The sequence below is a fragment of the Erythrolamprus reginae genome, chromosome 1, assembly GCF_031021105.1.
Source record: "Erythrolamprus reginae isolate rEryReg1 chromosome 1, rEryReg1.hap1, whole genome shotgun sequence".
NCBI classification, from domain to species: domain Eukaryota; kingdom Metazoa; phylum Chordata; class Lepidosauria; order Squamata; family Dipsadidae; genus Erythrolamprus; species Erythrolamprus reginae.
Genome location: NC_091950.1, coordinates 93934709 through 93948529, shown reverse-complemented (window position 1 = coordinate 93948529; position 13821 = coordinate 93934709). Strand labels below are relative to the sequence as shown.

At 40.4% G+C, this 13821-nt stretch overlaps 1 protein-coding gene across 2 annotated transcripts in view; it reads left to right on the top strand.

The window, feature by feature from the left end:
- The first annotated feature begins 419 nt into the window (after positions 1-419).
- The window catches only part of SLC39A13 (solute carrier family 39 member 13), a 38885-nt gene continuing 25483 nt past the window's right edge, over positions 420-13821 (top strand). Inside the window, exons 1-2 of one of the 2 annotated variants that reach the window (XM_070734730.1) lie at positions 420-552; positions 12015-12317. In XM_070734730.1, coding sequence (XP_070590831.1) covers positions 12050-12317 — 268 coding nt within the window. In that variant the 5' untranslated portion in view covers positions 420-552; positions 12015-12049. The remainder of the gene's footprint in view (positions 553-12014; positions 12318-13821) is intronic. The other variant, XM_070734720.1, reaches the window with a different exon arrangement.

Genomic DNA, 13821 nt, shown 5'->3' with positions numbered 1-13821 from the left:
GCTTAGAGAGGGCTGTAAAGCACTGCGAAGTGTATATAAGTCTAAATGCTCATATTGAGTTGCGCAAAGCCCTCGCCGTAGCTGCAGACTGCTTGCCCGGCTCAAGATCTGGAGTGTAAGGACGGAGGGAGAAGGGACGGAGGATGCGATTCCCCCCAAAGCTGAAGTTTCCCGAGTCCCGCACTGCGGAAATAGGGAATCACAACCCCGATCGGAACAAACTCTTTCGAACCCGAGCTAGCTCCAGAACGCCAGCGCCGATTGCTCTTTTTCTCCCCCTACTCTTTTTAGTATCGGTGCAGATACGAAGTAGCGTGTGCGCCTCGCCTTAAGGTTCCCCCCTTCGGAAGTGGTGCATCTGCTAAAGCTTCCGCCGGAGTGGAGAGGCTGGATTTGAGTTGGGGCGGGGGGGTGCGTCCGACGTGGCTAAAGTTTGGGAGGCGGAGCTGGGGTGGGAGAGCCCGGAGCAGAGGCGCGTTGGATGGCAGGGGCAATCTGGAGCGCCCGGGGTGTCAGACGGTAATGCATTCAGCAGCCCCGTTCAGGGGTGAGGTGGGTGGAAGAGCATAGATCGGAGTGGTCCCTAAGTGTGGGGGGAGCAGCATCTCTTTCCCTTCGGCGGGTGGGCGGGCTGAAGGATCGGGGTCGGGGCAGGGGCTATTTGAGGGCAATGCGCTCGCCGGCATGGAGTCGGCGAGGATGCTGCGAGAGATGCCCGAGCAACGGGAGGACAGCTTCAATTGCTCGATGCCTGCGGCTTCCACTTTTGCCTTTCTTCCACTTTTAATCCGTTACACAGACTTTCTTCTTTCTTTTTCAAGATTTTTATTGGATCGTTGCACATACTTTCCTCAGCCCTGCGGTGAATTAAAAGCCTCGGTCTTACTATTTAAGGGCTGCTGGACTTTGGTGATGGCGAGCTTGCAGACTTCCAGAGTGTTTTTTTTTTTAGAGTTAATGCCGAAATTCCTCTCTATCCCTGTGGGAAAAGGGCTGGGACATTGGGCTTCCTACCTCATCATTTTAGGTAGAAAATAGCCTGAAAGACTCAACTTATAAAAAGTTTTGACCGGTCAGAATCATAGATTATCAAGATAGTGTGCTAAAATCGTCACACCTCTAGATCTAGCCACAATAAGATTGTATGATTGTATTAAATTGGGCTTAAAATTGTTTTATATTATTTTTTAATTGTAAGCTGCCCAGAGTCCTTCGGGAGTTAGGCAGCATACAAATTAAGTAAGTAAGTAAATAAGTAAGTAAGTAAGATGCAAACTTTGCAGCTATCAATATTAATTAATTAATAAACAAACAAATAAAATGCAAACTTTCCAGCCATCACTATTAATAAACAAACAAACAAACCAAATGCAAATTTTGCAGCCATCACTATTTACCTTGCCATTTAAAGCAGGCAGTCAATAGCGGTATCCAGAAAAAAAATGCAAGTTATTCTACCAATAAAACTACAGCTGTTTTAAATGAAAGTTATCCCAGCGATGTTGACACTCACATCAGCCCCGCTTAATTGTAGTTGCTTTCTTATTTTATATTCCATCTTTGCTGCCTTATTTCACATAGGTAGCGGTTTGAGCCTGCCAGCTGCTCCTGTCAAATCTGTCCCAACAGTTTTTACACTTAGAAGTAAATTAATGGTATGGGAATATGGAAACAGCTGTACTGGAAAAACAAGTGAATTTCATATTGTGGCATTTAATGAGGTCTGATCATAGAACTATAGGTCCTATAAGATGGAAGAGAGTGAAATAAGCCACAACTATAGTGATTTCCTTGTTGAATTACACAAAATCCATAGCTTCCATTTAGTATGACTAAAGCGGGATGTTATTTATAGGACTTGTAAGAATAATAGTTCAGTACATCTGAATGACACTAGATAAACACCGGAACCAAATCATAGGTGGTGTTGGTATTGTAGTTGTATGATCCAATTAAGAAAATGTAAAGGTTGAAATGTTACATACCTCAGTCTTTTTTCAGCCAAGCCTAATTTATATAGTTTATGCTGTTACCTGGGGAAGGTATTAACAACTTTTTGTTGTTCCTTTGTATTTCTCCCCAAAACTGCAGCCTACCATCAAGGATGTGGAGAAAAAATAATATAATGCCTTTTCTCTTTTGATTAAAACTAAAAATGTATTCCAAGTCGTGAAAAGAAAAACACTTTATGTAAACAATTTGTAACTTAGAAAAATCCTGACCAAATGATACTTTGAACACCAATATTGTAGATGGTTTTAAAGGGGGGTTGCAATGAGTTACACATAGGACCATCCATGGTCATTGAATGCATTGGTTGCAAAAACGTTATAACAAGAAATTCAGGGGGGAGGGGGGGAGAATTGGTATCTTTGCTTAGATTTTTGAGATAGTTTAGGGAAATGATCTTTGGATTGCAAGTGGTTGTTAGCTAATTTCAGTTCGTGAATGTTTTGCTGCCTGACTAGCAAATTATGCTGATAATACTTAGTGGTTTCTGTTTGTATGATTCTGCAGAAGTGTAGCAAAACACAAAATTTATGGGATAGAGAATTTAGTTTCGGTAATGTTTTCATTTGTTTCTTGGCTTTGAAGTTGAAACTTAACTTGAAAAATATCTGTCTTAATGTAGCATCTAATAAGATTTTCAATGGTTGGTTTCTGGCAGAACTTGTTGGTCTGCGACTAGCAGAACTAGGGGAAGAAACCAGTAAACATCACAAAATAAATAGTAAATAAAATTAGAAAAGTTTTCTTTCCTTGATGAGAAATTTGAATTGCACGCTACAAAATTCCTGCCAACTGTAATTATCAAATGTTCTATTTTAAGATGGGGCAGGTTCTGATACCTTTAGGGAAAGGCTGTCAGGTTAGATCAGATCAGATCTCAATGTATTAGTGGAAGGGCTTGATCAAAGGTAATCTAAAACCGTAATGCATTTCATTTTTATTTAAGAAAGGATGGCAGAATGTACACCTGTAGCATTAGAAGTGCTGCGTGGGAATGGGATACAGTAGTCATTAGGGGAAGGTGCTGAGAATGGAAAGTCCTGAGGGGATGTTTTGAATCTCTCAGTGATTGGAAGCTCTGTAGCTGTAGCTGTTGGCAGAAGATCAGGATTTTCAATAGAAATGCAGGCGCTTGCTGCTGAACTATTTAAAAAAAGCTCTGGGAATGAATTTGCTCATCGCTATTTCTATTTCCGCTGTAGAAAATAAGATGACATTTTGTCTGCAAGCACTCGAATAATTATAGACAAGCCACGGGCTTCCAGATGAGAGTTCCTATAATTTCTTTCTTTTTCCAGAATGGCTTGCTGGACAAGAGATCAGCTGGAAAAAAATGTTAATGGACATCCGGTTCTCAGCTGTGTATGTAGTAGGAAGGAAGCAAGGGGAGAAGTTCTGACTGTACTACCTAGCAGCTCCCAAAATCTCCCATGTGATTAATATTATATTCTGTATACTTCTTCTTTTGCTTCTTCTCTTTATTGTGCAAGTTTACACTTAAATTAATTAAAAGATACCGGGCTCTGGAGCATTGAGCCGTTGCATATACATGCGCCGCCATCTCAATTCTTTTTTGGACTGTTGCCCTCTGGCAGAAGATACAGAACAATAAAAACCTGGACCACACTTTTTCTGAATAGTTTTTATCCCATTGCACTTAACAATGCACTAAAGGGTCACCATCAGTGAGCTGTTGGACAGTATTACAGTGGTACCTCTACTTAAGAATGCCTCTACTTAAGTGCTTTTCTAGATAAGAACCGGGTGTTCAAGATTTTTTTGCCTCTTCTTAAGAACCATTTTTTACTTAAGAACCTGAGTCCGGAAAAATTTCCCAGGAAATTTGAGAGTGGCATGAAGGCTTGACCAATTTCCTGCCATGCCCCCTTTAATCCTGGCCATCTCAGGCTTTTCTGTGCTGCCAGAGAAGCCTTTTGGTGGTGCTTAAGGAGATTTTGGCAGTCCAGAGCAAACAAAGCATTTTCCTTTCTCTGGGCGCTTGGAGAGAGAATAAATCTTTGCCAGCACCCAGAGAAAAGAAATGCTCCCTTTACTCTGGGCAGCGACTGTCCTCCTCCTCTTCTTCCTCCTTCTCCTCCCACCCAAATTCCGAGCTTTTATTTCTTTCTTAATGGGTTTGCACGCATTATTTGCTTTTACATTGATTCCTAGGCGAAAAATTGCTTCTACTTACAAACTTTTCTACTTAAGAACCTGGTCATGGAACAAATTAAGTTCTTAAGTAGAGGTAGCACTGTACTTGGTCGGTTGTATGGATGTTTGGATGGTTCAGGCTGGGGAATTTGAGGTGGGTAGGGCGTGTTTTGGGGATTGTTATGTGTGTTGAGTCTGGTCTTTAGGAGTAATGTGAATTTTATTTTATGAGTATACTGTGTATATACATACAATGACAATAATAAATTATTTATTTATTTGTATTTCCAACAATAATGGTCCAGTGAATTGGAGGTGCACAAAAGCTATTTAGGCTTAGCTAAGGACAGAAAGCTGCCACTGCAAGCAAATTAGAAGTCACTGTGCTATTCTATTTTTCTTCCTTAATGAAATCTCTGGGATTTAAAAAAATATTAAAAATGGAAGAAGGACCAGAAAAATATGGGAAGGTTTGGGAAATGATGATATCTGGAACCCTCCCATCTCTAAATTTGATGAGCAGAGCTAGCTCTGAAAATGTCCTGCATGGCCAGAGAGACAAATGTGACATTTATTTTATTTATTTATTTTTGTCAAGTATGTATTGGTAGTATACAAGAAATAGCACGGCTATATGATATTGGTACTAATAAGGGAGAAACAACATTAGGACAGAGGATGCTGGTGCACTTATGCACGCCCCTTACTGACCTCTTAGGAATTGGGTGAGGTCAACAGTGGATAGTCTTAAGGGTAAATTTTGGGGGGTTTGGTGATGAAACAACAGAGTCTGGTAGTGAGTTCCATGCATGAACAACTCGGTTGCTGAAGTCATATTTTCTACAGTTGAGTTTGGAGTGGTTTTCTTTGAGTTTGTATATGTTATGTGCTTGGGTATCATGGAACATAGTCTGAAACAAGAGTATTCTGAATAGCTTATGATGATGCAGTACAGAAATTTTAGGAGTGTTTTAAATTCTAAATTCTAAAGTGTTTGAAGGGCACTATCATTCAAATAGATACACTGATAAAAGCAACGATATTTTCTCGTCTAGTGTGTTTCCTCCGGTGACATGTTGTTCTCATTGACTTGGAGAAGTTATTCACACCCTGCAGTTTATTGCTTAAGGTTTTCCACAGATAATATGCCTTGAGGAAGACAGCTGTTCCCCAGCCAGCCTTCTCAGCATTGCTCCGAGACAAATCTTTCCTTGGAATTCCAGCGTGGAATGTGCTCTGAGTCAGCTTCTGGATCACCTCAAATGAGTCCTTAGGTCATGAGGCTGTATGTTTTTTGCATTCAAGCTTTTTTTTTTCCCCCTGGGCAATCATAGGCAGAGTTAAATATAGTCAAGTTTTCTTTAAGTTGATTGAGAGGAAGAAATTACTCATCTGAAATTTGATGATTTGTAGAGAAATACGTGATTTCCACCTCTCCTCCCTCCTTTGGAAACAACTTATTTGAGTTGCAAGAAGCTCTAAAGATGTTTTGGTTAAGATGTCCCATAATGCCCATAGACTGCATATATGTACCGTATTTTTAGGAGTATAAGATGCACCTCCCCCTCCCAAAAAGAGGATGGAAATGTTGGGCATCTTATATACTGAATACAGCCATTTTTGGCCTCCCAAAAGCCTGCCCCCACATCCCATTTTTGCAAAAAATGTGCCCGTTTTTTGCAGAAATGGGGTGCCCAGAGGGTTTGGGAGGCCTGCAGAGAGCTCCTGGGGGCTGGGGGAAGGCAAAAATACACAATTTTTTCCAAAAAATGGACAAAGCAGGCTGTTTTTTTGAAAAAATGGGGTTTTCGCCTTCCCCCAGTCCCCAGCTCTACTCTGTGCACCCCATTTTTTTTTTTTGCAAAAACTGGCCCATTTTGTGAAAAATGGGGCATGTAGAGGATTTGGTGGGTCTGCAGAATGCTCCCAGGGGCCGGAGAGGACAAAGCCCCTTTTTTTTCTTACTTACCTCTTCAAAATCTTGATGCGTCTTATACACCGGTGCGTCTTATAGTCTGAAAAATACGGTATATATTATTTATTGGATTTGAATGCCGCCCCTCTCCATAGACTCGGGGTGGCTAACAACAATGATAAAAACAGCATGTAACAATCCAATACTAAAACAACTAAAAAAAACCTTATTATAAAACCAAACATACACGCAAACATACCATGCATAAATTGTAAGGCCTAGGGGGAAGGAATATCTCAGTTCCCCCATGCCTGATGGCAGAGGTGGGTTTTAAGGAGCTTACGAAAGGTGACGAGGGTGGGGGAAATTCTAATCTCTGGGGGGAGCTGGTTCCAGAGGCCCGGGGCCGCCACAGAGAAGGCTCTTCCCCTGGGTCCCGCCATATAATTCTTTGTGTTGTGATTAGAAGCATAGTTAAAATAGGAATACAACTCTTCTGTACAGCTACCCTTTAATTAGTTTTTTAAAAATAATAATAATATATATATATCAATAGAAATCTCATTAAAAGAAGATAGAGGTGGACCTTTAATTAAGGGCTTCCCAATTATAAATTTGAGATGTTGTCTCAGTTTGCTAGCATCATCGCTGGTAGATGACAAGCATACTGTTCTTGCTTTATGTTCCCAGTCACTACTAGCTACAGCTTGATGGCTACATAACTTACAGAAAATGCTCTATAACTTATGGCTGACTCAAAAACAACTTATCTTGGTAGTGTCCATGCAGCAAATTCTGCATGGGCATCAATGAAACAGTTAAGACATTAAACCTACACACTGGTTTTTTATTTACAGGAATTTCAAAAACCTAGGAGTAGTTGATACTGCTGATGATAAGAGATAGCTGTCTCTTCCTTGCAGTCTGCTACTTGGGAGAAAGACAAAGAAGGGGATCAAAAGGGAAAAAAGGGCGTTTCAGAAACAGAACTGATACCTTTACCACCTTTTGGCTCTGATTGGATTTCCTCTTGACTCAGCTCTGCCTCCCCAAATGGTAATTCATTAGGGCAGTGTTTCCCAACCTTGGCAACTTGAAGATATTTGGACTTCAACTCCCAGAATTCCCCAGCCAGTGAATGCTGTCTGGGGAATTCTGGGAGTTGATGTCCAGATATCTTCAAGTTACCAAGGTTGGGAAACACTGCATTATGGTATGTGTCAGTAACAACAACGGCAACAACAACAATAATAATAAAAATAAAACTTCTGGATGTAATATATCCGGGTACTACTGTGTTAGTTCCAATGCTCCCAAGATATGGAGAATTCTTTGGCTGGTTTTAACAAAATGCACATTTAATATTTTTGAGAAGTCTTAAGTAGATCACAAACCTGATTAAGATATACTTGTTTATCTCTTAGTACTGGCCATGTAAATAGACATTCTATTTTAGCATTCTGTTAAAAATGACTGTTTATTTTGTTTGTTATGGGCGTAACATCTAAAAATAGTACTTCCATGTATTGTTGTGTGTGTGTGTGAGAGAGAGAAAGAGACAGAGACAGAAACAGAAAGACAGAGACAGAGGCAGAGAGGGGGAGAGACTCCCAAAAGTAAACAAACAAACAAAATAGAACCAAATTATAAACTCTGGAGCAGGGGTGGGTTTCTACCAGTCCGGTCCAGTGTGGGGATTCTGGTAGCAGTGTGCTGATGATGCAATTTAGGCATGATGGCTCCAGTGCCATCTTTCCTGGTCGGTGCATGTCGCCAACTTTTTTCAGCTTGAAATGTCCTTTTGCGCAGGCATGGAAGTAGAACCGCTATCTATCTATCTATCTATCTATCTATCTATCTATCTATCTATCTATCTATCTATCTATCTATCCATCCATCCATCCATCCATCCATCCATCCATCCATCCATCCATCCATCCATCTATCTATCTAGTGATTTTCAACCTTTTTTGAGCCGCGGCACATTTTTTACATTTACAAAATCCTGGGGCACACCACCAACCAAAATTACGCAAAATTACATTCTAAGACACTCTCCTCTCTTTTTCCAACCCTGTCTCCCCCCCCCCCGTGTGTGTGTGTGTGTGTGTGTGTGTGTGTACACTCTTGAACCATTTCCAAAATTAAGTGAGGGCTGGGTTTTTTCTCTCTTATTCTTTGAGTGCTTTTTATCATATGCTTTAAATCAAGAGTCACTTCTCTCTCTCTTTTGTTTCTCTCTCTTTCCTCTCATTATCTGCCTCAATCATAGAGCGCTGGTGAGACCACATTTGGAGTACTGTGTTCAGTTCTGGAGACCTCACCTACAAAAAGATATTGACAAAATTGAACGGGTCCAAAGACGGGCTACAAGAATGGTGGAAGGTCTTAAGTATAAAACGTATCAGGAAAGACTTAATGAACTCAATCTGTATAGTCTGGAGGACAGAAGGGAAAGGGGGGACATGATCGAAACATTTAAATATGTTAAAGGGTTAAATAGGGTTCAGGAGGGAAGTGTTTTTAACAGGAAAGTGAACACAAGAACAAGGGGACACAATCTGAAGTTAGTTGGGGGGAAGATCAAAGGCAACATGAGAAAATATTATTTTACTGAAAGAGTAGTAGATCCTTGGAACAAACTTCTAGCAGACGTGGTTGGTAAATCCACAGTAACCGAATTTAAACATGCCTGGGATAAACATATATCCATTGTAAGATAAAATACAGGAAATAGTATAAGGGCAGACTAGATGGACCATGAGGTCTTTTTCTGCCGTCAGTCTTCTATGTTTCTATCATTTTCTCATTTCTCTTTTTCCCCTCCCTTTTTTGCTCATTTCTCTCGCTCTCTCTCCCCCTTCCCCCCTCTCTCTTGCTTTCTTTTTCTCTCACTCTTGCTTTCTTTCTCTCTCTTTCTCTCTCTCGAGATTGGAACCTGAGCTTCCTTCTTCACAGCACGCCTCACCATGTCTCGCGGCACACTGGTAGAAAAAAACCTGATCTATCTATCTATCTATCTATCTATCTATCTATCTATCTATCTATCATCCATCTATCTACCTACCTACCTACCTACCTATATATCTATCATTTATCTGTCTGTCTACCTACCTATCTACCTATTTACCTATCTACCTATCTATCTACTCATCCATCCATCCATCCATCTCCTTGTTTTTTCCTGGTTTGGATGGCTTCTCAGCTGGGTTTCAGCTTCAAATTTCCTTTTGCACGTGTGCAGAAATAGAATCATGTTCTCGGGCGTAAAATGTTGCGATGCACACCAGTAGGGAAAGGTAGTCTGTTTCTTAATTTCTCTTGTACCACTTCAGTATTGAGGGATCTAGAGGAATATTCAGGTTAATTCTGTGTATGAAAAGTGACCCAACTGACAATTAACTCCAGCCATAAGACAGAGTCCTCTACCAAATTTAGGAGAGAATCCAAATGGCACATACGTTTCCCAATAGAGAGATGGCTGAAAAATTGCTATCCCAGATTGTTCCTTAAGACAATTGTTTAATTGTGACCAATGATAGGGTCACACATTTTATGTTGCAGAGTGTTCTGCCTACACCAGCTAGCTTTCACTCACAGGCAGTTTAATGAATGGGACCATTCATTGCTGATAGAAGGATCATATGTGCTGAATAGAATAATACTTGAGTGTTTCATAGAAATTCACTTTAAGAAACAATTTAATACCGCATGTCAGATATAGTCAGCCAGAAGTCCTAAATATATGTTGGCTGTGACATTAACATAGTAGCTTTATTTCTGTGTTTGGGGTTCCTTTCAAACTGTTTGGGAGGAAGGTTTGAAGATTCACACTGCCTCCACCCTCCTCGCCTTCCGAAAGAGTTTAAAAACTTATCTTTGCCGCCAGGCCTGGGGTTTTTATATCTTCCCCCTGACCAATGAATGTTTTTTAGTATGATTGTCGAATGAATTGTGAATGATAGTCTTTCTTTAAATCAGAATTTTAAGGATTGTTTTAATATATCATTAATTGGATTGTTTATTGCTGTTTTCTGTATATGCTGTGAGCTGCCCTGAGTCCTTGGAGAGGGGCGGCATACAAATCCAATTAAATCTAATCTAAATCTAATTGGCTTCTCAGCTGAACCAAAGGCATATGTCCTCTTTTTTCCAATGTTCTTTCTTTAGAAGTAAATGGGTTTTCTTTCCAGCAGATGACAAGCACATATAATACCTGGGGATGAGCCATCACTATCCCTATTATAATTCTGTGGTGGCTTGCGTATAGTATATATGTTACTTGATGATACATCATCAAAATCCGGCCACAAATTACACGTATGGTTTTATTGTGGGTTTTAAATTGTTTTAAAATGGTTTCTCTTTTTAGATGTCTGAATATTGATAGTACATGTCTTGTTCTTTTTTGGTTGTGAGCCCCCCAGAGTCCTTAGGGAGTTGGGTGCCATACAAATGGGATTATTTATTTATTTTTTATTTATTTATTTATTAGATTTGTATGCTGTCCCTCTCCGCAGACTCGGGGTGGCTAACAACAACAAAAAGACAACGTAAACAAATCTAATATTTAAAAAATCTAAAAACCCTAATTTAAGAGATCAGTCATACATACAGTCATACCATACATAAATTTTATAAGCCTAGGGGAAGGGAATATTTTAATTCCCCCATGCCTGACAACAGAGGTGGGTTTTTAAGAGCTTATGAAAGGCAAGGAGGTTGGGGGCAACTCTGATATCTGGGGGAGTTGGTTCCATAGGGTCGGGGCCGCCACAGAGAAGGCTCTTCCCCTGGGTCCCGCCAAACGACATTGTTTAGTCGACGGGACCCGGAGAAGGCCAACTCTGTGGGACCTAACTAGTTGCTGGGATTCGTTTCATTTCGTTTCGGTTTCGTTTTATTTAGATTTGTATGCCGCCCCTCTCCGCAGACTCGGGGCGGCTCACAGCAAAATATAACAAATCGTAACAAATCCAAATAAATTTAAAATATTTTAAAAAGTTTAAAAAGAACCCCATTTACTAACAAGCACACACACAAACATACCATGCATAAATTGTACATGCCCGGGGGAGGTGTTTCAGTTCCCCCATGCCTAACGGCAAAGGTGGGTTTTAAGGAGCTTATGGAAGGCAGGGAGAGTAGGGGCAGTTCTAATCTCTGGGGGGAGTTGGTTCCAGAGAGTCGGGGCCGCCACAGAGAAGGCTCTTCCCCTGGGGCCCGCCAACCGACATTGTTTAGTTGACGGGACCCGGAGAAGGCCCACTCTGTGGGACCTAATCGGTCGCTGGGATTCGTGCGGCAGAAGGCGGTCTCAGAGATATTCTGGTCCAGTGCCATGAACGGCTTTATAGGTCATAACCAACACTTTGAATTGTGACCGGAAACCGATCGGCAACTAGTGCAGACTGCAGAGTGTTACCTAGGGAAGCCCATGATAGCTCTCGCAGCTGCATTAATAAATAAATACTTTACTACATAGATTTACAAAGGCAGCTGTTGTTGAAGGCTGGCCATTAGGTGAACAATTGCATGACTACCTTTGAAAAGCAAATAAATGTAGATAAGTGTTAATTATGGGGATGAGATCTTCATTCTTTTGGATCTTTAAAAGTCCCTCCGTGTCTCCTCAATTAGCCTTGTAGGTTGAGGGACTGAGAAATTAGCGGAGAAATATTTTTATTTGCTTGCCTCTTTGCCTACCTAAGAACACTCAGTCAGGAGTGGTGTTGAGTGACATTTCCCTATTGAAAGTCAACAAAACCGGATTAATGGTACTCTCCTTTAAAATAAAAAGAGACGCAACCTGAACGGGGAGCGAGGAGAATGCTGTGAGAGAGGTGGTTTTCAACTTACTGGTAGTAAGTAGAAAAGAAACGAAAACCTGGTTATAGAGTGGCTAATCTTTTTTTCCCCCCTCTCTTGTTTTCAGGGATTATCCAGCCGGGCTAATTTCACAGAGTCGCGATGGGGGAAAAGTTGCCCCTTTGTGGAATTCTCTTCGTCCTCTTGCTTAATGTCTTCTGTCAGGCCCAGGATCTTCCACTGAGCCAGGCAACCCAAGGGACGAGCTCCCTATGTGAAAAAGATGCCGGGTCCTGGGGAGCTGTATTCAGTGAAGAACGCCTGGATGCCTGGATCTGTTCTCTGATTGGCTCTCTTATGGTGGGGCTGAGCGGGGTACTTCCGCTACTGTTCATTCCTCTCGAGGTGGGAGCTGCCTTGAAATCAGAAGGTAGGTCCAGTCCTTCGGCAAAGCATTCTTGTTAGTCTGAGCCATCATTTGTGCCTGTTCTCCCCAGTCAGTGAATACCAGAGATAGCATGTATAATGAAAGATTGATAGATAGAAACATAGAAGACTGACGGCACAAAAAGACCTCATGGTCCATCTAGTCTGCCCTTATACTATTTCCTGTATTTTATCTTAAAATGGATATATGTTTATCCTAGGCATGTTTAAATTCAGTTACTGTGGATTTACCAACCACGTCTGCTGGAAGTTTGTTCCAAGGATCTACTACTCTTTCAGTGAAATAATATTTTCTCACATTGCTTTTGATCTTTCCCCCAACTAACTTCAGATTGTGTCCCCTTGTTCTTGTGTTCACTTTCCTATTAAAAACACTTCCCTCCTGAATCTTATTTAACCCTTTAACATATTTAAATGTTTCGATCATGTCCCCCCTTTTCCTTCTGTCCTCCAGACTATACAGATTGAGTTCATTAAGTCTTTCCTGATACGTTTTATGCTTAAGACCTTCCACCATTCTTGTAGCCCGTCTTTGGACCCGTTCAATTTTGTCAATATCTTTTTGTAGGTGAGGTCTCCAGAACTGAACACAGTATTCCAAATGTGGTCTCACCAGCGCTCTATATAAGGGGATCACAATCGCCCTCTTCCTGCTTGTTATAATTGAAAGAATGTAATTATAAACTTGGTGAACTTTTTACAGATATACGATAAGAAATATCAACATAAATGTTACTCTTCCTCTTTTTTCTATTGTATATATTATAAATGTGTATGCAGTGATCCCTCATTTTCCGCGGGGGATGCGTTCCAAGACCACCCATGAAAAACGAATTTCCGTGAAGTAGAGGAAATATATTTTTTTTATGTATTTAACGAGTATTTGGACTTTTAAAACCCACCCTTTGCATTAAACAGTCATTCTATAATGTTCCTCAGCTGGAGCTACATGTGATATCCTACCAGTTTCTTTAATAGAGTACAGTAGTACTGTAGAAGAATTTTATGATTTTTTTAACTGGATTTTAAATTTTCAATGGATTTAATGGATTTAAGCCCCCTTTGAAAACCCATGAAATAGCGAATCCGTGAAAGATGAACTGTGAAGTAGCAAGGGATTACTGTATATATATATATATAAATGAGATCATATATGGAATTGAATACACTGCGTAATGAATTACAAATAGAAAATGTCATAGATGCAGGTTATGATCTGTAGAAATTTATCAGATTTATTTCGTTCTTTTTATTATTCTGTGAGAATCAAAAAATAAACTTGAATAAAAAACAAACAAACCAGAGATAGTATGTATGTTTAAAGCAGCAACTGAGTGTTCTTTATGACCCAATAATGTTCTTCTTTGAAATGCGGTAATAATCTGTTCGGTTGTTTTGCAAAGTAACTTCATAGCTAAAGGTGAGGCCTCATGTTTTGTTCAGTTTAAAAGTGACATTGGACGTCACCCCTTGTACTTTATCCTGTT